Source organism: Odontomachus brunneus, unplaced genomic scaffold (genome assembly GCF_010583005.1).
Source record: "Odontomachus brunneus isolate Ranch 3 - 2012 unplaced genomic scaffold, Obru_v1 Obru_scaffold_088, whole genome shotgun sequence".
Taxonomy (NCBI): Eukaryota; Metazoa; Arthropoda; class Insecta; order Hymenoptera; family Formicidae; genus Odontomachus; species Odontomachus brunneus.
The window spans coordinates 1,393,062-1,416,978 of NW_022639538.1; the positions used below are offsets into that span (position 1 = coordinate 1,393,062).

At 36.9% G+C, this 23,917-nt stretch overlaps 3 protein-coding genes across 10 annotated transcripts in view; 1 reads left to right on the forward strand and 2 right to left on the reverse strand.

The window, feature by feature from the left end:
- Nucleotides 1-30: 30 nt before the first annotated feature.
- On the reverse strand, nucleotides 31-6,248 carry LOC116848075 (EF-hand domain-containing family member C2-like). Its single transcript, XM_032823837.1, has 14 exons — nucleotides 5,916-6,248; nucleotides 5,556-5,720; nucleotides 4,650-4,800; nucleotides 4,174-4,397; nucleotides 3,806-4,048; nucleotides 3,452-3,678; nucleotides 3,187-3,375; nucleotides 2,968-3,110; nucleotides 2,526-2,722; nucleotides 2,202-2,341; nucleotides 1,866-1,979; nucleotides 1,545-1,724; nucleotides 1,347-1,449; nucleotides 31-742 (listed from the first exon to the last, which is right to left on the reverse strand). Exons 1-14 carry the CDS (start codon nucleotides 5,967-5,969, stop codon nucleotides 590-592), a joined length of 2,283 nt encoding a protein of 760 aa, XP_032679728.1. The 5' UTR covers nucleotides 5,970-6,248; the 3' UTR covers nucleotides 31-589.
- A 152-nt stretch (nucleotides 6,249-6,400) lies between these two features.
- Nucleotides 6,401-17,357, reverse strand: LOC116848074 (extended synaptotagmin-1). Of its 5 annotated transcripts, XM_032823832.1 has the most exons (18): nucleotides 17,174-17,349; nucleotides 15,522-15,699; nucleotides 14,772-15,168; nucleotides 14,538-14,663; nucleotides 14,348-14,424; nucleotides 14,131-14,197; nucleotides 13,916-14,061; nucleotides 13,674-13,794; nucleotides 13,375-13,545; nucleotides 11,843-11,940; nucleotides 10,346-10,394; nucleotides 10,193-10,282; nucleotides 10,029-10,115; nucleotides 9,791-9,949; nucleotides 9,558-9,710; nucleotides 9,341-9,464; nucleotides 8,929-9,214; nucleotides 8,513-8,840 (listed from the first exon to the last, which is right to left on the reverse strand). In XM_032823832.1, exons 3-18 carry the CDS (start codon nucleotides 15,102-15,104, stop codon nucleotides 8,513-8,515), a joined length of 2,415 nt encoding a protein of 804 aa, XP_032679723.1. In that variant the 5' UTR covers nucleotides 15,105-15,168; nucleotides 15,522-15,699; nucleotides 17,174-17,349. The 5 variants fall into 5 exon arrangements, with proteins under 5 accessions (XP_032679724.1, XP_032679723.1, XP_032679722.1 ...); XM_032823831.1 differs by lacking the exon at nucleotides 15,522-15,699 and having other exon boundaries at nucleotides 17,174-17,357; XM_032823833.1 differs by lacking the exons at nucleotides 15,522-15,699; nucleotides 17,174-17,349 and having other exon boundaries at nucleotides 6,401-8,840; nucleotides 14,772-15,104.
- Nucleotides 17,358-19,303: 1,946 nt separating this feature from the next.
- LOC116848078 (probable serine incorporator) overlaps nucleotides 19,304-23,917 on the forward strand; it is a 7,193-nt gene continuing 2,579 nt past the window's right edge. The window contains exons 1-10 of one of the 4 annotated variants that reach the window (XM_032823842.1): nucleotides 19,304-19,541; nucleotides 20,311-20,475; nucleotides 20,537-20,736; nucleotides 20,814-21,023; nucleotides 21,101-21,185; nucleotides 21,283-21,466; nucleotides 21,555-21,755; nucleotides 21,992-22,030; nucleotides 23,304-23,466; nucleotides 23,547-23,734. In XM_032823842.1, the coding sequence (XP_032679733.1) occupies nucleotides 19,515-19,541; nucleotides 20,311-20,475; nucleotides 20,537-20,736; nucleotides 20,814-21,023; nucleotides 21,101-21,185; nucleotides 21,283-21,466; nucleotides 21,555-21,755; nucleotides 21,992-22,030; nucleotides 23,304-23,466; nucleotides 23,547-23,688 (1,416 nt within the window). In that variant the 5' untranslated portion in view covers nucleotides 19,304-19,514 and the 3' untranslated portion in view covers nucleotides 23,689-23,734. The remainder of the gene's footprint in view (nucleotides 19,542-20,310; nucleotides 20,476-20,536; nucleotides 20,737-20,813; nucleotides 21,024-21,100; nucleotides 21,186-21,282; nucleotides 21,467-21,554; nucleotides 21,756-21,991; nucleotides 22,031-23,303; nucleotides 23,467-23,546; nucleotides 23,735-23,917) is intronic. The other 3 variants (XM_032823844.1, XM_032823845.1, XM_032823846.1) reach the window with 3 other exon arrangements.

Sequence of the window (23,917 nt, forward strand, 5' to 3'; positions counted from 1 at the left end):
GTATGCGTGTATGTGTGTGTGTGCGAGAAAAAGGGAGATGTAACATTACATTCTACAAATACACATCGGCTTGGAAATGGCAACCCTCGTTCGACCGTTTCCCCGATCCCGCCGAGTGAAAATCACAACTCGCACACGATCGCATTTAATGCTGTTTATTCGCGCGCGGCCAGGCTTAATTTCAAAAGTGAAATCTTGCGCGCGTATGAATAATTCAGCGCGCCATGCGACGCGAATAGATTGTCGTGAATTCATCGTCGTAAATAATCTTATAGACACGATTCGGAAAATTTATCACCCACCTATCTACCAAAGGCAAGAGATTTACACGCGCCTCGGAAGCCGGCTCTCGAAACTTGGTTTTTAACGGTAGTTGCTCGGTGCTGGTAAGTATCGCTTCGTTTCCGAGGACCACGCTCGTAAATCCAAGGCGATAACGATAAGCTATCACATTGCTCGCGTACAAAGTATCCCGCGGAGAATCCGGATACACGAGATAATTAACAGAGACGTTCATAATTACCACGAGAAAATTATTAGGTGTTATAAGAATCGCGAAATATACTCGTGCTCCGCTGCCCTGACACGTTCAGTTCTCCCTCAGCGCGAGTTGCACTTCCACGTTTTCGCCCCGCTCCACCGTGCTATCTTCCGCTCCTATGTCCAGGTCCTTCACGAACTCGCACCAGTTTATTCCGGCTCCGCAATCCGGCTCTTCCTCGGATGCCCACCAGAGCGCCGTCTGCGAAACATCAATCATCTATCAGTACGAGTAAGGTTGCCGTAAACAATCGGGCGGTTAGATGAAAGCAAAAACCGAAAGGAGTATTTCTAAAAACTGACGTACAATTCTTCATTTTAGAATTAGTTTGAGGATTTTTGTATTCTATCTTTCTTCCCGGCATCAGATCGTTCCTTACTGGTGAAGTGAACTGAAATGTTTGCGAAATGTCGGAATCAGACAAAGAAGAATTTACGCGGCTCAAGCCCAGAAACCAAATCTAATATCACTTGGTTTTTAACGGCAGCTGCTCGGTAAGTATCGCTTCGTTTCCGAGGGCCGTGCTCGTAAGTCCAAGGCGATAACGATAAGCTATCGCATTGTTCGTGTACAAAACATCCCGCGGAGAATCCGGATATACAAGATAATTAACAGAGACGTTTATAATCACGAAAAAATTAGTAGATGTCATAAGAATCATGGACACCGTAAAGGTCCCGAATATCAAATCTACCTTTCTTCTTAATTAAAATTATAAATTTGTAATTTTTGGCAATATTCATACAAACGTATGAGATTCCGATTTGCAATAGCAAATAATAACGAATTAGATGAATCGATATACCTTTATATTTACGGGCGTGATTGGTGGTAGAGGGTCGATCTTAACGTTCATGAATTGCAGCAGGTCGTTGTAATCCAGCTTGCCATCTTCAGATTTGCGCAAACTGATGAAAATGTGCGATGTTACGTTACAATCGCCAAGTACATCTACGCAAAATAAATTCAATCGGTCTTCAGCTACGAACTCGTATAAACTTACTGGTCTAACATCGAATTCAATAACTCCACGTCAACGGGAACCCTGCAACCGCGCAGGATCGTGTACAAGGATTCACGCGGCAAGTATCCCGTTTTATCCCTGTCCCAATGCTGTAAATTCTCTCGTAGGCGATCGAGATCGTTCCACAGAAATCGTCCTAGTTCCGTATGCAGCAGATTTCTATAAAAACATAACCGACATACGTACATACTTTCTTTTATCTTAACTCGCCGATAAACTTTGTTTATATTTATGAGAGGGTTCGACATTTGCATGAGATTTTTTTTAATTTATTTCAGCAAAAAAAGAAAATTCTCTCACCTCACGTATTCTCTCATTCGGAGTTCTATCTTCTCGCGGGACGAATAGTGCCGTGCAATCGTGATCATTTCGTGTTCTGTTATCTTCTCACCCATAAATCGGCTCATCGCTTCCCTAGAAGTGCAAATATATCGTGAGAAATAAACGACGAGTGAAGCGTCCTGTATAAAATACTTTATACACTGAGAAAAAACATTTAAAAATTCATTGGTGAGATAAAGTTTATTCACAGAAACAAACTTTGATTCACAGAAATAAATTTTATTTCTCAGGAAATAACAAATTTATATATATTACAAATAAATTCTCAAGTGTTTTTCCTCAATATATACATACTTGAACATGTCGTATTCCAACACTCGAATATTATCTTTCGTATCTTTAGGCGGAGCATACGTTTGAACGAATTCATCATAAACCGGCTGTAAATTCTCTTTGAGCTTCTCCATTATCAATTTCCTGTTTGCTTTGGGAAACTGCCACAAAAAGAAAATTATTTCTTCTTTAGAGTAACGTGTCGTGTATAAGATAAACTTTGAGCAAACTTCGAGAAAATAAGCTCGTTGTGAATGGTTAAGTAGAAAATTTTTATACTATTTAGATTGATATTTTAATTGATCAATGCGTAGAAGTGAAACATGAATATGCATTGTAACGTACTTTATCGCAGTGTAACTCCATGTAACGGAGGGCGTAAGTATCCGCGGACGTAATTTTGAAATGAAAGTCAGACAAGTTGACACACGCGCCTACGTAAAAATCTTGTGGCTTGTAATACTCCGGTTTCTTGCTCGTAAAGATATCTTGTCCCGGCAGGATTATTGGCATTCGCTTTTGAAATAGGGACCTCAGAAAACCTATGAATGAAATAACTTCATTTTACTAAGTACTATATTATTATTCCTGATATTATTACTGATATTATTCCAATCCTTTTCTTCATTATTATACATTTCATTATTACATCTTTTTACTAATATTCTGTTTGATCATAAAGATGGAAAATTAGTGTTTATTTTCTCATTTTCTAATGTTGCCTTCAAATTTGAGACGAATCTTTTATGCGCAATAGATTTTCTAACTTGAAAAGTTTCATTGATACCTGAGTTTCGTTTGGCCAATTCGAAAATGGATATCGTATCATCCATGAGGAACACTCTTATGATGAATTGTCTGTTTTCGTTAGCAGGGATTTTCGATACCATTCTCGCCCGGAATCTCAAAACGTGGCTGTCAAACCCTTGTCTAAAGTAACAGAAGAGAAAATGGAGTCAGCCGGGAGGGTAATTAATTTTCATGCGCGTTGTCCGCCGCGACTTACTTGTCATGACGCATAAACTTGATGAAATCTGGCTTAGGTGCTTTCGGTATCATCATTAAGCAATTCCCGAGAGAGTCCTCGTAGGATCCGAAGCCGTTGTACGGTGGTATGTATCTCTCCACCTTCTGACCTAGTTCGTCTCTTCCAAGTCGCGGTAGAGGCGTAAAATCTTTCAAACCGTACTTCATCCTATGCGAGGACAAGATAAAGAGCCAAAATACGTTTCAACAGGACTCGTAAGAACACGAGATTTCGGTAAACCCACCGGTAATACTCCTTGGTGAAGGTGTCCATGTCGGTGATGACGACTCTTCTGCCGAAAACGTCGATCTCCGCACCGATACATAATTCGTTGTCCTTGTAATAATCGACGGACACCTTGCCGGTTTCCAAAGGATCCGTTATGTAATAGCTTCGCAATCTGTTTTCGCCCAAGACGTTCAGAACCGTGAAAGGATCCTCCGCGCCGATCGGTTGCAACTCAGTGAAAAACTAAATTGACAAATCGAAAAGATGTAACATATCGAAGAAGATACATATATATTTTAACATTGAATATTTGATGCTACTGCATCTAAATTTGTGATGGTATTGTATGAATAGAGGCGATACATCTTACTTTGGGTATTTTCATTCTCTTAACGAACATAAGTCCCGAGTCACGACCCACGTTCTGCATCACGTTCTCCTTGATGTCCATCGTATTATCGGCAAGATAATAATGTAGCTCGAGATCGTGTACGATCCCGTGCAGGTTCTCTGTGTCGTCCCAGTAGCCGTAAAATCGCAGCACCTGCCTGTCGTACTTTAAAAAGCTGCCGAGGGTGTCTGTCGTGCGACTGGGTTTCTTCGGAAAAACCTCCTACGCAAACGTGGTGAACAAGCGGTGTAAAAATGTAAATTTGACAGAAATTTTGTCCTTAAGTATCGATGATACAATGAACAAACTTGTTAACAGTATCAGAGCGTTGTAAATATGCCACTTACGACTTTCTGACTTTCGTAATTCGGATCCTTCGGTGGATCGATGGGGTCGGGTACAGGGATTCCCATGCGATTAAGAAATTGCCTCGTAAATTTATCGCAGTCTATGATTTTGTACACGCGCCCGTAGATCTCGGGTTCTTTGCCAATATTTAAGTCAAGTATGTCGTAGTATCTGTATTTCACTGAATCGGGCATCGGTATTCTTTGACGTCTGACCAAGATTCCTTCGCGTAAAATTCAATAAAATAACATTATTTACAACCATTATATACGTTACATTATAGAAAAGATTATAAACATTCATCTCTTTCCGTTTACGTTACACATTAATTTAAGCGCGCGATGACAGATGCGAAGAGTATACAAGTATAAACATTAAATCGCGCGATAGAATGTCCACAAGAAAAAACGTTTTATTTGTTAAGCAGAACAGAAGAGTCACAAAAAAATTACAACAAGGAGATGCACCCTTGAACCTTGCTCAAGTCCACTATTGTCCACTGCTGGTTCCACGATTTTTATTGTTCCGTCCTCCAGGAAGAAACTGATCTTTACCAAGCGGATTTGATAAGTCGTTTTCCATTTTTCCTTCACGGTCTCTTGGAAAAACGCTTTGAACATGAGTCTCTAGAATTATGAACAAATGAAAGAATTATAACGAATTAAAATCAATACATACACTGTAAAAACTGATGTGTTAAATTTAACACATTTCATGTGTCCCAAATCATCCACTCTCATTTATGTGTAAACTTAACACAAATGTGTTAAAAAGTAACACGCATAATATGTAGAAAATTAACACAAGAATTTAACACTTGAATACCACCAGGAATCACAGGTTGTGTTAAACTGATATATTTAATATGTCACACATAGATTATGTCAATTTAACATTTTCATTTTATCAAAACCATAGATTAATACTTCTCTCAAATGTTAAAGTAACGTTTTAGTTAATTTTTTAGTTAATTTAACATTATACGTATACCAATTTAACACAACCTATGATTCCTGTGACGATATTCAAGTGTTAAATTCTTATATTAATTTTTTATATATTATGCATGTTACTTTTTAATACATTTATTTTGTGTTAAATTTACACATAAATGAGAGTGGATGATTTGGGACACATGAAATGTTAAATTTAACACATCAATTTTTACAGTGTAGTGTTCCCACGCATATTTTTCTTTCTATTTTCCTGAAGTATAATTGGATATGTTAATATTATCATGTTTACACACACATATACAATTAATTAATCGGATATGTAATTATATTTATGATACATTATATGTTTTACAAGAAATTGTGTGCTGCTTATGAACGATTTAAAATCTTACTTTAACGAAACCCATATTTACTGTCTATCATACTTGGCCGTCATACGCGAGCCACGAAGGAATTTCCTGCACCTCCCCCGGGGGACACATGGACGGATAACGGCTGCGAGCGATCGTGTCCGCCTTCTCGGATAAGTAATAAACACCATCGTGTATCTTGGTGAAGTGATGGCTTCTGTGAAATTTGGTTCTACCGAGCTGCAAGGCACACACGCATACCTGTGATATGGATCTTTCCCCATCGTGAGTTTTTACACGTTACACCGCGACTATATTCTACACAGACAGACTATACACCGACTATACTTCGCGACACTCCTTGCTTCGCCAGTGATAATATCAGTGACGTCTCGGTGATTATGTGCTTGATACATGTCTCGTAAAAGTACTCACGTTCTTGTCAAAGCTAAAACCTGGAAGACAAGGTAACATCGACGTTCGCTGCATACCGAATAAAAATTCTATCAATATGCGGTTAAATTATCGCATTAAATTATCATTAGAAACGACAATAAGGACGTAAGATTTATATAAAAGCTTCTCCGTACGACGAGAGAGCGTCAACGATAAGCAGTACCATATTTAACTATCATTCAGTTTCCTTGGTGATCGTTGGATCTATATAATGGTGAAGGGTGCAGAAACAGCGAGCGACGATTTATCATGGAGAATGAAATGTGGACATGGCTTATGATCTAATTATTGAAGTAGTTTCAATTGAGTGAAATGTATTTTATATGAATCGCAAAGTAACGGTTGTGTTGAACAGATCTTTGCGATGTGTACGTATGATACGTGACAGACATATGTGCATATATATATATTTTTTTAAATTATCTATATCATAATAACCGGGATTTAATTACTCGGTTAGCAAAGACAATGCATATAATATTTATTGTTCTCAACAGTTCGTGACATTATTGACGGTGTCGTGCGTCACAGAATATAGATGTACATAGGTGTATGTTTATACGTGTATATGTGTAATATAGCAAAAACTTCGATATAAATATAACGCATGTATATACTAATTTGATTTCACGAATTATGCTGTATTAAAACTATATAAACGTATGCCGCGAGTTGCATTTTCGAAGAAAGATATATCTTATAAAATATAAAACATGTATACATAGAGAGTGATAATCACCTATTTAATCGCTTATGCAACTCATAAATGCATTATCCGACTTCGTTAGTAACAAAGCAATGTTAAAACATAAGAAAAACAAAAAAAAAAGATATATGAAACACAACAAGGAACTTGTGGAAAAAAAAATTATTTTGGTGTCGATTATGAATAATAAAATCACACAGTTGTAATATAAAAATACTTCATTTTTTAAATCATATAAATAACATTTACACAATGATTTGCATACGCCCTTTTTGCGATAAAGTCAGAAGTGCATCAAATGGTCACAATTGCGAGTTGCTATTCACGAACTTACACTCGTGTCGGTATGATAGAAGTTGAAGTCTAAGGCTGGTATTCATAGCCAGATATTATATTTAAAACCGTCTCAAGTTTATCTTCAGATAAGGTACGTTTAGATAAGATCATTTTATTGGTTACGAAGTATCTGAAGAGTTTTAAGAGTCTTAAATATAAGTCTCGACTATGAATACCAATCTATTAAAGGGATGCTGAAGTCGATGAACTATAATGCAGAGACGATTGTCACTACTACAATAAAAAAAAAAAAAATAAATAACATTATCGTATCTTTGCATTTGAATTCAAAAGTTTAAAAATATCCGAAAAGTTTGCAGAAAAATTTCTATACATGCGTGGTTAAGTTTTCCGTTGAATATGGTAAAACAAAGCAACATGTAAATTTTATACATTTATATAATATATTTATATAAATATGCACAAGAAATATGAAAAAGATAACGTAGTTGTGTTAGTAATCGTCCCTGCGTTATCGACACTGTTCGAGTTCGTCATCGACTTCAGCATCCCCTTAATAACGCGTATTCTCTCTGTCATTCAACTTCTCTCTGTCTTAACCGTTTAAGATAAAAGTACCAATTTCCGGACATACACTTAATCCTGAACATTCTTATTGTTTTAGTCTTTAAATACGAATATTTAAATTTTCATCACAGAATATATTTAATACCTGTCTATATATTTTATGTTAAAAGTTTAAATATTTATATTTAAAAATTAAAACAATAAGACTGTCTAGGATTAGATACATATCCGGGCATTGATACTTTTATTTTACCACGCAAGCAGACCACGTGATCGCTACGGGAGCAGTGGCTCGCATTTGATGCACTTCTAACTTAATTGGAAAAATGTGCGCAAATCATTGTGCAAACAAGTGTATCTTATACTGCAACATGATTGTAAATTTAAATGTAATTGAGAAAAAATATAAAATAAGATCAATGTCAGGCGCGGATTGGCATAGAATCTAGCAAAATTTAATGTTGCTTGTGTATCGATCGTAATTGTACAAATTTTTACAGAACATCCTCACAAGTATAACTTATTTATCGTTTATCATATTGGTTATTCAAATAAACGCCCAGCGTTTTTTCTTCACTTTAGGCACATTGTCAGGAAGAAGAACTTGAATACACATGAAAAACTTCACGTTGAAATCCATTTTTCCGCATTCCAAAACATTCGATACACCAATGGGAACTTACTTGAAACTTACTTTCGCTAAGCCGATCCGTTCCTGTGCGGCAATTGCAGCAATAATACATGTCAGATCATTTCGTGCCATTGGACGGCATAAGTACGAACATTTCGATAGATAAGATCATTTTGCGGAGACGACTCGCGTCTCGTATAGCACCATAACTCGTCATATAAATCGTCAACCGCGAGAGATTAACGATTAACGAGAATACTTGTACAGCTCTTGGGACTTTCATCGTTTGTAAAAGTTATCAAGTGGGAACTTGAGCGGCTGTTTCGACAGGCAGACGCACAGACGCTCGAATCCCCACTTACTTTTCCTTTTTTTCTAGTCTTTGACTTCCGGTTGTAAATCGTACCAACTGGTGATCGCCTTCGAAATGTCGACCTCGCTCAGCTTCAAAAGAACCTGACCCATCACCTTGCTCCCGGCCGACAACCAACCCTTTTGGGTGCACACCAACACCTCTAGTGTACGCGTACCCAAGTCTCCCTGCGAGACAACGAATTCGAATTGTTCGTCGAACGTTGGATTACAATTGTCCTTCATTACGGCAGTCTTGCGCTTTGTTTCCTTATGCCGATCTGGTAGCAAGTAGAGCTTCACGTACGGATCCGGTATGTTGTGAGGATCGTTCGGCGGCAGCGGCAGATTGCTGCGATATAAAGTACGTCAATGTAAAATAAAATGCTGTCGAGCAAATTGATCTCATGACGAATACGAGATATGGAGGTTATACTTACGCAATTTTGTGCACGACAACGACAAATTTTTGCCTCTGCACGCTGTAACGTAAGGTCAATTGTATTCTCCCCAATTTCGCTTCACCCAAAGAAGAAGTCACGCTAACATTCCGATGAATAAGGTGAGGGCTTCCGGTTAGCGAAGACGGAGCGCTGGTGTTAATTATCAATTCTTCTTCTACTGCTGCTGCCTCCTCGGGCAAAGCTGCTGCGCCGGATCCAGTACTACGTGGTTGGCTGTTGATTGATTCCTTTGAAGGCTGCTTCCTAAGAGGACTAGAAGGTGCTGCAAGGAAACGTACAATATTCGACATAATAAGTTTCGAGTCTGTTGATTGATCAATGAGTAAAACGTTTTGTTGAACTTCAAAGTGTAAAAGAGTTTTAAGCGACGTGACGCTGCTTTACTCACCACTAGAAAGCAGAATGTTGCTGATATTAGACTCCTGACGTTCGATACGTTTATTTAATTGATTGATGTCATGATCGTCTTCATCTTCCTCGGAAGTAGGTTCAGGCTGCTCGTATTTCAGAATCTGTAGAAGCAAGGTTGCCTCGTTCGATCGATACGACTTGCGTGTCTGATTACATCGTTAAGTCATACATAAATCAAATGTATGCGTACTTACATTCAGTGACATCGACATTACGAGCTTGCTGTCTGCCGCAGCCATTTGTAAATCATACGGCTGTTGATCCACTTGAAGATTATTCTTTTCCAAAAGCAAGAAAAGATTATAATTCATTTCCCCAACTGACATGCCAGTTTTCTCATCCGTAAGCTGAAGTATAAGCGGCCATTATTGATCATTATCAAGTAACGAAAAGTGGTAATGTTAATTTAAAAAAATATATAGGAAACCTTTAGATTTAAAATGCCAGTTTCGGGATTACTAATCAAGAAAGTGAATCCTCGTTCCCATATCGGGTCGCAAGAATGTGGCATGGTAGCTGTCTTTTTCGTTTTTCCACCGACACTCGCTACTAAGTAAACGTCGGGTTGCTTATTTCCCCGTATGCACTGCGCGTGTATGATGATATCGGTTATTCTATTAAAACACTTTTCCTTATTTATGTATTATTTATATGAACTTACGTACCGGCAAATTCTTAGCAGAATCAATATAGAGAGTGAGAAGGGCAGTACTCATTGACGTAACTCGAAGCTCCTGAGTTTCTATTAAAGCCTGCGTGAGAATTATTAATTAAAAGTTAATTTTTACGTACATTTTACACTAACAGAATCGTATCTTGTCTTACTTACGGCTTTTAGATCAGCGGGATCCTTCGAAAGTTGCAGCCACGTTAATCGCAAATGGACCATACCGTGCTTCGCTTGCTCCAAAGAAATCCACTATAAAATAAAATCCGTTAGCAACAAAATCGATCGCTTTCAGAAGAATTTCGTATCACTCACTGTATCGATCATGCCCTTCTTCTTCACGCGGATGACTTCGATGGTGGCTCTGTGTCATGATTTGAAATACGAAAACAGATTTTTAAGAATTACTCGAATTACTCTCGAGACAAGTTCTCGTTAAAAATTTAAGAATAAAAATTTAAGTAAAATTGGCTCTCAGCAATTTCGAATGTTCAATCTTAGCAATGATGATGATAGCGATATGGTAATTTATATATAAAATGCAATATTCGTGATACCATTCCTGCGTTTATGAGGCGTTCATGCAACCGTAATGCGGTCTCATTAATTCCGATGTATTTTCATAGTTCTAACTCCAAATGATGATATAAAAACGTTATTGCGTACTATGTACAGTAAAATAAAACATGCAACACCACCACACACCATAGCATTGCTTTGTTACTTAAAGAAAAACAAAATAGATCTCCTTATGTTCACTCTGTGTATTGTGAGAATAATGTGGTGACATGAGCTTAGAATCGTCATTTTCAACGCAACTGGTATATTGGATCCTGTAATGTTTTCAACATATCGTATTCTCTGTGTATGATAAACAAGTTGCAATTAAACGACATGCATCATAAATACGTGTGATCGATGCTTATGTTTGAAACACCTCAAATACGCCGCGGTATTTTGCAGGTAATTCGCGTAATGAAAAAGAAAACGCAGCCTTTTAAGCGTAACATTGTCAACGGCAAGGAGTATTCCGCGTACTAATTCATGTTCTATAAAAGTCTCGTAAAATGCACTATTAATCTGGTCTGAGATTGTGTACTACACGTTCAGCAATACCTGCCAAGTGGATCATCTTGACCAGTGTTGTCTTTGTCAAAGAGCTGGGCAACCATGGTGTTGTAGGCTCCCAAGCCCTCTTCCACTATAAACTGCCACCACATAGTCTATTTTAGTTGCTTTTTCCATAAAACAAAGTCACCTAATTACTCCGATCAAATAATTAATGAAAACGACGAAACTATTAAACGCAGAATGTTTTTTTCTCGCTACAAGAAAAAGAAGAAAATATCGCGGAGCATGATAAGTTAATCATGATTACTCAACAACAGATTAATCAACATTACACAGATTATTAACAGAAATACTGAAAAATCGCTGGAACAATCAGACGTATCAAAAATAGGTAAAAAGTAGTAAAACTCTTAAAAATCACAATATACGTGTTATCTTAAAGAAAATAAAAGTAAATAAAAAATATGCTCGTGCAGCATTTTAACAAGCTATTATATCTGCAGCATTAGTAAAATAAAACTCATTTGAGATAACTATAAATATATATAAATATTGATATTCATTATTATTTACAAAAATAATACACACACAAATACACACACACACACACACACACAAATTATACGGTAGAAATATGTATTATATACGTATCATGCTCAAACGAAACAATATCATGATTTAATTCGTGCATTTTCGTACATGTGCAAATATCGTTTCACTCGCAAATTATAATATTACTACCTGCCAAGGGAATCATCATATTGTACCCCTGGGATATTGGGATCCCAATCCCAAAGAGATACCACAGCTTCTTGCATATTACATGAAGTGATCATAGCCTGTGTGTCAATATTATGATGTATAACAGATGTATAACAAGATATAGGTCTTTGCGGCGACAGCCGTCTATATAATATAAATGTTCTGTTGAATTTATATTATTGTCTACTTACATCGCAGTGCGATATAAATGTTTGCTAAATGTACATACTACAGAGTGAGAATGTAATCGAAAATGACTATAACGTATGGTTTAATTTACGTAATACATATAGAATTTTATCTGAAGAAAATGACTGCAATATGCTGCTAAATGAGTAAATGACACGTTATTTGTCTCGTAACATGACGAAATCTCGTGTGTTTAGTACACAAAATGTTAAAAAATTAATAAAATAAAGTGAGATCAACATGCGTCCAGATACCACCTAAACGATATACACAATCAGACCAACAATGTAGACACTTTTACACATCAGCAAAATGATAACATGCGATAGAAGCTTCTTAATACAGTGATGAAGAGAGAATAAGTCGAATGAATTTAGTAAATGATTCCAAATGGATTATATATACATTGTATAACAATTTTCATCGACTAAATAGTTTTACAATATTTTGTACAAATTACTCTTATCATTTGATAACGAAAATAAAATGAAACGTGTTGTATTTAGATAAAAACGTATTCTATTTAGATAAAACGTGTTCCATTTAGATAAATTAAATAAAAAATTCAATTTAGAACGTCTCCAAAATGGACAATGGAAAAAATGAAAAAAATATGCAATGTTATATGTAACTATACCTTCCAAGACTTTCATCGCCTTTTGTGTCATCATAGTCCCACAGCATTATGGTCAGTTGTTGTGCGATGGCTGAGGTCACGTCACACTAGTCCCACACAATATGTTGCACATCACATACACACATACATACCAAACTTATGAAATTAAATCATATTAACATAGACTAAAGTGTGTATCCTATGTGCAGTCCGAGAGAAAGAGAGAGGTAACACGAACCACTAAGAGTAACACGATGTAAGGAACGAGATATCGCAAAAATGAATGATTTAAAATGAAATATCGGTGCTAATTGGAAACTATACGCATGTGTGGGATATAAGCAGAACATTGGCTGTCTGGAATGTTAAATCGGCAACATTTTGAGCGAGAATATTTGATATATTAAAATATGTTTGTTAAATTATAAAAAAGTTAAATGAGAATGCAGAATGATATATCCTATTTATAACACTATAATTCAATGATTCAATAAAATGTATGTAGAATATTCTCGCAGAAGAAAATTCATTTTGTAATTGTATAAATTTGTAAATTCATAAAATATTTTTCTCTTACCACATATAGAGAAGACCTTGTGTAGTATTTTTTGAAAGATATATATCGAGAGAAATTGCGACAAAGCACACATGCATTAAACGTTGTTAATGTTTGAGCGCAACTAATTAGCAAAAAATGCTTACGTACCTCACACCAGAAATCCCACTTTGGATTAACAGTATTGTCAATTGTTTTGGTTCTAAATTCCTCGGCACCGACATTTATGATGGCGTACGGGTCCGACTTGCCCTTTCCTAACATTCCGATATCCTTTTTCATAAGATGCTTTGCTTCCACAACATGAATCCTCAGAACGCCCTAATTTACAAAGAAATATGTGAATGCATTTAATAAGAAGGTAATTTCATATTTTACAATGCGTTCATACATACATACACGTAACACACACATTCGTGATATGAAAGATTTTCTCATAAGAAACTTACTTCAGGTTCGGGTGTTTTCAAAGATTCCATCGGTATTTCTTCGCTTAATGGTATAACTATTTTGTTTGGTAACACAGCAATGGCTGCTATCTGTTCAATAATAGTTCGTCTTAAAATTTCACTGAAAAAAACATTGTGTTTTAAGTAAGTTCCTCTGTTTGACTAACAAGTAATGTCATAATTGATTACCACATGTCCGTGCTTGAAATAAATGATGTCAAATGAAAAAAGAAAAAACTCACTTGAATCCAGGCAAATCCAATACATCGGCCACTCCTACCAAGTTGAAGTTAATAGTGGGATTATTCAAGTAGAATATTTGTATACCTCCAACTAATGGCATTACAGACAGCATAGGTTTCATGATAACGCGCACCAAGCCGCGCATCTGAAATTTATTAATTTATATTGAAAATTGCAATAAATATACAATCCAGCTAGATTCCAGTATGCTTACTTGAAAATCTTTAATACCACCTTTGATGTTGCCAACGAAAAAGGTAATATCACAGTCACCGGCATATCTATAGATATATAATATTATGACAAAGATAAATTATAATTTTAAGTCACCGGCAATCACCGGCGTATCTATAGATATACAATATTATGACAAAGATAAATTATAATTTTAAATTTTAATATATGCAGAGAGAGAAAAGTAGGGTACATACATGATGTCAGCATCTAAAATGATCTCGTTTCTTGATGTATTCTTATCGTACACTTTGATTCCGTAAATCCGTGGTGGCTGCAAGAAATAAGCTTTTTGTAGATTAAAAAAAAATGTAAAAATCACACATAAAACATGTGTAAATATAAACGAGTTGCTTATATAAAAATATAGAATTAGAAGGAACTCACAATGCGACCCAGGACTAGGCGATCAAACTGAAAACCTTTGATTGTCTGAACAATTGATGGTTCTATATTTTGTTTGCACAGCTGGCGAACGTATTCGTTCATACTCGGCCACACTTTATACAAGATCTGATAATATAGAAAATAAATTGTGATGCTATCTAATATTAATTTCTCACGCATGAGATGATATCTTGTATGATTTATAGCGTGTAACATGAAAAAATTTTAACGTACTCTGTTCAGCCATTCGGCTCTATCAAAATCGGGAAAATACACCCACGAAGGTAGTTCGTCTATTCGACTGACGATTAACTGCTTTTCTTTAGCCAACACGCTCGCTTGCGCTGTGATCGTTCTTAACTCATTGTCCCTTTTCCGTTCAGCTTTCCATACGGAAAATGCAATCGGCGCGATCAACCAAGCTATGCTGAAGTTGAAGTAACCCCATCCCCAGATAATACCGGCTGCCATCAATTTAGTGACAAACGACATGGTTAGCGAACTAACGTTCATGTACGGCCAAGTGCTCGGTTGAGAGACCTTGTAGTTTTCCGATTTATCTTCCATCGTTTTTAATTATTATATTATATACTGAATTGAACCAAGTGATATTCACTATAACTTAGGCCTCCTGTAAATGACAAATATTTTTTTTACCGGGAAATATCTTTGCTACACCGAGAGAAAAATATGGTTACTTTCGCCCCCAACAAAATTGTTTTGTATTTTTAACCACAAAAATAGTTAGAATAATCATTTTTCTAATAACACTTACTAAAACAATGGTTATTCTAACTATTTTTGTGGTTAAAATTACAAAACAGTTTTGTTGAGGGCGAAAGTAACCATATTTTTCCCTCAGTATATTCAGTATAGTGTGTGTATGGTTTTTCTTTTTTAATAAAATTAAATCGATTTTACACACAAGCAAGACACTATAAGGGAGAGGTGAATCGTGTTTGAAACAAATTTTACCGAGCTTACCCAGTTTAAATAATCGTAGCAAGTGATATACAAATGCAAGTGTTATAATTTATCATTGACGGAATCAACAACATGTTAGATATGTACGCTCGACCGCATCCCGCATGTGCGCATCCGTTTATACTAATTAACATTCATTAACATAACCACGCGCTACCAAGATATCGCCGGTGTCGAGCTGAAATAGATTTTACTTTGAAATTACTCCAATCTATAGTTACAGGCATATCTCCGTTGGCGTCGCATTAGATCCTATCAAACGTAATTCGTTTGGTGACCTTCTGGATCAAAGAGGAGGTGTAAAATTTCGCGAAGGCTGGCCCAACATGCCAACCTTGAGCAATAATCAAAGATACAGTGGGCGATAAATTATTACAAGTAATTAAAAATGCGCTCGTCGAAAATAGAATCGCGACGTCCTGCGCGTAATATAACGTCGCGTAGAATAACAAATTCGTCAGCGTTCGTCTTTAGAACGCGACAAACGTAATCGCCGTGTTATGACACGCGTACATAAAAGTCATGCATCAAACTCAATTAAAGCCGGTCAACGTGACAAGTGAATTCTCTTTTAGCGTCTCGGTTAGCGCGCTGGTCGAGTTCTTTTGTGTTTCGCATTGCAGAAAAGTGCGCAGAATGATTCATAACGTCGAGATAACGTTTACGACATTTGCAGTGGCGCGAGATCTAATGAGCGACGGAAAGTTGTGACGAACGCGAGAATCGATTGCTCAAACTCGAGGAAGCTTAAAACTGCTGCAAAGTAGCCGCAGCGAACGTTCTTTCCATCTCGCGAAGGCAGGCATTTAGCCGAAATCTAAACATAGCTCGATAACGCAGCGGGAGATTGCAAATCCTGAACTATATTATTGTGTGCATGTAGGAGTTCAGAACGACTCGCAAACGAAGCAACGCGATAAAAATCCAAGATTAATCCTGCTACTCGCAATTAATCTCGCAAAGATTATCCAACCTTATAAAGATATTGCTAAATGTAAAAAGATGATTGCAAGAGAAATTTCCGCTAGAGGAGATCAAAATTATCAGAGAAAAACAATCATTTTCGATAATTCTCGATAATTCAACGAAGTCATTAGTTCTATTATAATCGATCAACGTAAGTTTGCCTTTTTTAGGTAAGATCGACCTACATATATTGCGTAATGAATTTGTGTGCGTTTCTGATCCGCACTCATTGCCAGAAATAAAGCGATATTCCGAAAATACCAAAAATACAACTCGACGCGAGTCGCAACGTAAAACGTTACAACCGCGTTGAAATCGGCCGAAAGCAGACGGAATCAAAGCGGTTATTGTTGCGTACATGTATGTACAGTTTCATCATTTTTCCATAACACGAAGCTATATTATTACGCGTCGGATCGTATAGGTTGCGGCTAGGATTAAACGTGTCGCAGGTGTAGGTGCAGTAAGCCAACACCCCGTCGTCCGGTGAGACACGAGCCGTGTGAAGTCAGGCGCGCGTGTCAACGGCCAGCGTATTTCTAACGCGCTCGTCCCACGGAATCTCCTCGTTATGAAAAAGTTCAATCCGGCCCACGAACAGGCTCAAGTGACAACGAGATGACGAGTGTGCGACGTTTGCAGTGATTGACATAATAAGACACAACAGGACACAGGCGGTTACTTACACTCACGAATCGAGCGTACGTCAGCATGCGCCTCCTGCTGTCGTTTTTTTTAGCGATGATGACAACGTTGAGAGACGCGCGACCACAAACTACCGCATACCACAACCGGAGCCCTGCGCCCGTCGCACTGTTCGCCGTGGCGGCAGTCCGGGTAGAGAGAAGTCTGAGAGCGGCCACCAGCTTGATTTTAGTGGCCAGAGCTAGACGCATTTTCGAGACGCCATCTAACAAAGTGCGCCTTTACTACGTTCGTTAATATAAATTTGCGATAATATCACCGCTAGCTCGCTTCGTGCCTACGTCGCGCGGTCCGCTCATCAGTGGTGAGACAAGAATAGAGCGATTGGAGGTCTGTCCTTTTTTAACTTACTATCATTGTACGGAAGTTCAACTAAGGTGACCAGATTTTTTCGGGACAGTCCCGATTTTTCACCCTTTGTCCCGAATTTTTTCGAGTGCTGTTCGGGACACCGATTTTCAATGATTGTCAAATAATTTTCAGATCTTTTACCCCCCTCTCCCCGCTTCACACATTTATGAAGTATCCCGAATTTAGGGCTAGGAAATCTGATCACTTTACATATCCGCGAGGAGAAACGAGAAAATTACTTACAAATGACGTCTTCATGATACGCCCTGGCGATCGCACATCGCTGTTCTCAACACTCCGATACTTATTTCCGCGCAAGACTTACTTTCGATGGGTTAAAGACGCGTAAAATGCGGAGCGATGTCGATCGATGTGTCCACGGCGGTTGCTCGTTGCAGAAAGACCGAGAATCAAGATGGTCGCGCGATTGTTGAATCGCGCTGAAAATATACGCCAATATGTGAATGGCACCGCGACCGAAAAGAACACGTTCTATGAGATACTTCTCTCCCCATATTTCTTTTCCTAACAAGCTAACGTAACCACTCGAATATTCCGCATCTCTCTTTCTTTCTCTCTGATCGCATTTTTAATTCCCGTTCCGACGATCGCCCAATTCTATTACTTGAGCGAGTTGATGTTATTAGCAAATGTAAGGGACCTCGGCGCGACAAGCACCGGCCGCATATATCATGAGGAAAAACGAGAAGATTACTTACAAATAATGTCTTCACGATATGTTCTGGAGATCGCACATCGCTATTCTCGACACATTCCCGAGACTTATTAACGCACGAGACTCGTTTCGACGGATAAAAGACGCGAGAAACGCGAAGCGATGTGGGTCGATGTGTGTCCATGGTTGCTGCTTAGCGCGAAAAGATCGAGCATTTCGCGCGATTCATTACCAACGTCTGAATTGAATAACCACGATGACAACCTCGTAGTGCACTTTTGGTACTTTCGGCGCGCTAATAAACTTTTGGTGTACGTGATTGACAGCGCGCGCGTCTGCAATCTTTTCATACCGAGCAATTATGGACACGACGTTCCGTATTCCATGTCTTTCGCTTGTGTCCTGTGAGTCTCCGGAAATAAGTATTAGAGTGCCGAAAACAACGACTTGCGATCATCAGGACATATCGTAAGTACATTATTACGGAATAATCTCCTCCCTTCTCGACACATACAGCTAAGGTGACCAGACGTCCCGATTTTTCATCCTTTGTCCCGAATTTTTTCGAGTGCTATTCGGGACACCGATTTATCATCATTTTCAATGATTATCAAATAATTTTTGGATCTCTTTATCCCCTTGCCCTCGCTTCACACATTTATAAAATGTCCCGAATTCAGAGCTAGGAAATCTGATCACCTTACAACGGGTACGAACCAGGAGCAGGCAAAAGAAGTGCGAAGTGACAATTTTACCATTCGATGATAAAGGAGAAAATGAAATAAATACAGTTTTATTATTTGTTATATTTTTTATTGTATTATGCATCGCCATGGACTTACACTGCTATCACGTAGTATTACTACGTCATTAAGAGAAAAAAATGGCGGACCAATCACAATGTTTCAATCGAGGTATTGTGACAGTATTGTGTTGGCCAGACTCTTATTAAAGGATCTCTAGCGCCTAGCTCTGACTATTGAAATAAAGCTGGTGGCCGCTCTCATGCTTCTATCTGGTCCGGGCCAATCAATTTGCGCGCTAGTCGCCGGAGCAGCCTGAAGTGTGTCGCGAACGGCTGACGTCACGGTCAGCTGATCGCGCGAAGTTGCCCGCGGATAGCTGTCAGTGCGCTGTTGTTGTACTGCGTGGTGACTTTCTCTGCAGTCTTTTCTCCTCGCGCCACTCTCATTTCGGGCAATATTGTCGAAATCCATTCCGCTGGTTGATCAAATTCTCGAGTCTTCCTTCGTCGGTAGTTCTTTGGCCAGCGCGAACGGCGAGAGGATCTCGTCATGGGTCTCATATGCTCAACGGCTCAGGTAAGTGAGCTACTATCGTTCGGAGAGATAACCATTGTCTGACTCATCTCTCTCACGGGAATTTTTCCTTCTCTTTATTACTGAAAAAGATATGCACTTTTTCACGATTTTTTCACTGCGATATTTATAGTGACAGATATTATATTTATAGCGCATGTATATCTCGTGATATGATTAAGTCCTAATTGTGTCCTATTATTGGACAAATAACTACTAATTATGATCGCTTTATTACGCTGTCCTCCGTGGATAAAGAAATCTCATTCGTAATGCTTTCTTTTTCAAACACGATTGAATTGAGTTCAATTTCATTTCGCCATGGATTTGCGTCGTAGCAACTTTTGCGAAAGTACGAATGAATCGTCATATATCTAGTATGGCGTCATGTACATTGTTTAGTTATACACATGTCCGAGAGATATTGATTACAATATATATGCCACAGACACATAGTATGTAAGCGCTATTTTTAAAGATTTCCTCAGCATGCTGGAAATAATGCTCCTATGACACTGTTAAAATACCAATATAACAATAAATATGACACAATATAACGATATAAACAATTGAGTTTAACAATATCTCCTTTGCAAAATATCTATTATTGTAGGCTTTTATTTCTTTATCTGTATTCTAACTTGCATAATTATAACTATAATATAATATTATTTATGTTATAATTATATCATTATATATTTTTATAAATCTATTTATTATGTATTTTTTATATCATTATGTATTATTATATTGTCTCTTTTATACTATATAGCTGGCATGCTTGTGTGGAAGCACAGCTTGCAGTTTCTGTTGTTCCCAATGTCCAACATGCAGGAACAGTACGAGCACTCGCATTATGTATGCATTGCTCCTGATGCTGGGAACTATTGCAGCCTGTATTACTCTTGCTCCTGGTTTACAAAGTGCACTTAAAAAGGTAATGTCAGGATTAATTATTGGCAATTAAAGGATACATTAATATCATCATATTTTAACAGGTACCATTCTGCGCAACAACATCACACAATTCCAGTTATATTCCACCGGAAATCATTCCATCTGTCGACTGTGATTCTGCAGTCGGTTATTTGGCAGTTTACAGAATATGCTTCATTCTCTCCTTGTATTTCTTCCTGATGTCTATAATAATGATCAGAGTGAAAAGTTCACAAGACCCACGAGCAGCTATACAAAATGGGTAAAATTGAGTGGATACTTGTCACAAAACTTTGCTACTTAAATACTTAATTTGTGACATCTGTATACCATTTTTAGATTCTGGGCGATCAAATATTTCTTAATAATTGGAGGGATTATTGGTGCCTTCTTCATCCCAGAAAGATCTTTTGGAGCTACTTGGATGTATTTTGGAATGATAGGAGGTTTTCTCTTTATAATCATACAGTTGATTCTGATTGTCGACTTTGCTCATTCTTGGGCCGATGCATGGGTAGGGAATTATGAAGAGACTGAATCGAAAGGATGGTAAGAGAATTACTGTCTTCATAATAATATTAATATACATACATAGGTTAGAAATAATATTATAAAAATATTTTCAGGTATGCTGCTTTGTTAGGTGCATCATTCTTCAATTATGCTGTCTCTATTGCTGGGATAGTGCTACTTTATGTGTATTTCACACATGTAAGATTTCATTAGTCACATTTCTCTATTATTATTAAAACAAATTTACATTTGTCTTAAAACAAAACATAATCATTTACTTGTTTTGCATTTCCAGGAAAGCATTTGTGCTCTCAATAAATTTTTCATTTCATTTAACTTGATTTTATGCGTTATTACCAGTATTATATCAATTTTACCGAGTGTACAAGAACATCAGCCACGATCTGGTCTCCTTCAATCTTCTATAGTAACGTTATACGTGGTATATTTAACATGGAGCGGCATATCAAACAGTCCAGGTAGATATTGTCGATTCAGCATGGATAGTATAAGCCAGCAACATAACATAATTTTTACTTTTCATCATTATTGTACTTTAATTTATAGACCGCGAGTGTAATCCTGGCTTCTTAGGTATTCTTGCTGGTGATGATATCAAAACGCAAAATCGTGTCGCATTTGACAAGGAAAGCATTATTGGTCTTGTGATCTGGTTCAGCTGCGTTCTCTACAGTTCATTGCGTACAGCATCTAAATCATCCAAGATTACAATGTCCGAGAATGTCTTGGTTCAGGATAATGGAGCTGGTAAATGCTATAAAAGAATAATATTTGTAATGTAATATTTGTCTGTGTGCGTAGAAAAACGCTGTTTTTACGTTTTGATTTTTACATGCTTTGGTTATGAAAATATATTTATTGGGTGCACAATATTTTTAGCGAGTGTATATTAGTATAAAATCTACTATCTTTTTATCTAAATATATCTTTAGTTACATAAAAACATTAGGATAGTTGCATTAAATAATAATCTTTCTATACAGTCAGGAATACGGGAGAGCAGTCTCTTATCGGCAATGAAGGTAGGCACACACTACTTTGCAAGTAGAGTTTACTTTCTGAATGTAAGTCCTTTGGTTACATTTGTGCATTTAAAAATACATATTTATATACCTATCATATATTCTTACGCGAATGTATTTGTTTTATATATAGGATGTTCATTTTAAAACTTCCCACCTTAATATTTGTAAAAATATACGTTCTACAAAAAAATGTTTAATATAAAAGTTGTAGAGTTTTGAGGGGGTCATAAAAAACTACTATTTGTCTGACTTTGAATGGAGTCGTTAAGGTCATGCCAAAGTCAACTTGAATTTTTTAAATGGAACTTCCTACTTTTTCCTGCATATTCTTATAACTTATCTCGAGAGCTTTTTAAAACATTATAATAATGTATTTTTTAAGTACTTTTTGAGTAATTGAACTTGAAAGTTACAATACTACCAGCATTAACATTACGCAAAGTGTACTACGCGGAGGTTGCTCGGTCGGATTTACCTCTTTCGTGGCGTGTGCGTGCGTGCGTGTGCATGGATGGATACATGGGTGGATATTTACGATGATAAGTTACGGAACAGATAAGGACTGAGGACTGTCACACGACACCCATCCACCCACCCACCCAACTACACACACATACATAAATCCCTTCAAAACTCTACAACTTTTATATTATACATTTTTTCGTAGAACATATATTTTTAAGAACATTGAAGTGGGAATTTTTAAAATGAACATCTTGTGTATATATATATGATATATATATATATATATATATATATATATATATATATATATATATATATGTATATGATTTAATAGAGAAATATGTAATTTATAATAGAATATATAATTTAATAGAAAATATATCTATTCATTATGTATAGTATATATAGTATCAAATCATGCAATTTAATATTTGCTTAGTAGTTAGTGTGTGTTTGCCTTTATTCCCACACTCATTTTATTTTCGATTTATTATGTTTGCCAACTTATTATTCGAATATTATTATTACAAATATTATTTAGTCCAGTATTCGGAATTATTCGTATAATTAAAGCGATTTTTTAGAGCTACGCTTACTTGTTTTCTCTTGCCTAGATCATCCGACTAACAGTCGCGAGGTCCGTCGATTGAACTGAAATGACAAAGGAAAATAAGTAGGTGCAGCTCTCGAAAATCTTCTCGATTATACAAATAATTCCGAGCACTGGTTTAGTCCACTCATTTGCAATACGATAGTATATTTTTTTCCTTTTTTCGTTATTCCTCGTTTTCCTAAATGTAACCAGATTATACTAAAGTAGAAGGACGTAATGCCGATGCCGAAAGTGGAAATGATGCCAAAGTCTGGGACAATGAAGAAGAAAAAGTAGCATACAACTGGAGTTTCTTCCATCTCATGTTCGCTCTCGCTACTTTGTACGTTATGATGACACTTACAAACTGGTACAGGTGCGTGTCTATAATAGTGTAGAGCTAAACTATTAATATATTATTTTAATATATATTAACATTACCATATATTTTTACAGACCTAACTCCTCCAATCTGGATACGTTAAATTCGAACGCTGCATCGATGTGGGTAAAAATTATTTCCTCATGGATGTGTTTGGGCCTTTATGTGTGGTCATTGATAGCACCTACTGTTTTCCCCAATAGAGATTTCTCTTAAATCTCTGTATTTATCATGAGTAAAGACTCAGCAAACTGTGAAACAGGTATTTATGATCCAATATCATAATATATAGTTACAAAAGCGACTAAACCAAAATATCTCTAGCTGAACATAATTATAAAATATTATGTTACAGACTCTTCTCTGCTTATGATCTAATATTGAAACGTTAATCGCAATCATTAATCCTAAATAATGCAATTTCGGAAATATTGCATATTGATAT

Excerpts from the sequence above, each read along its gene's own strand:
- LOC116848074 (XM_032823833.1), bottom strand. The coding sequence starts at position 15,104 with ATGGAAGATAAATCGGAAAACTACAAGGTCTCTCAACCGAGCACTTGG. Across the intron at positions 13,795-13,915 it reads TTGGATTTGCCTGGATTCAA|TGAAATTTTAAGACGAACTA; the intron begins GTGAGTTTTTTC and ends TGTTTTTTTCAG. Across the intron at positions 13,546-13,673 it reads TGAAAACACCCGAACCTGAA|GGCGTTCTGAGGATTCATGT; the intron begins GTAAGTTTCTTA and ends TTTGTAAATTAG.
- LOC116848075 (XM_032823837.1), bottom strand. The coding sequence starts at position 5,969 with ATGCAGCGAACGTCGATGTTACCTTGTCTTCCAGGTTTTAGCTTTGAC. Across the intron at positions 4,049-4,173 it reads ATTACGAAAGTCAGAAAGTC|GAGGTTTTTCCGAAGAAACC; the intron begins GTAAGTGGCATA and ends ACGTTTGCGTAG. Across the intron at positions 2,342-2,525 it reads TGGAGTTACACTGCGATAAA|TTTCCCAAAGCAAACAGGAA; the intron begins GTACGTTACAAT and ends TTTTTGTGGCAG.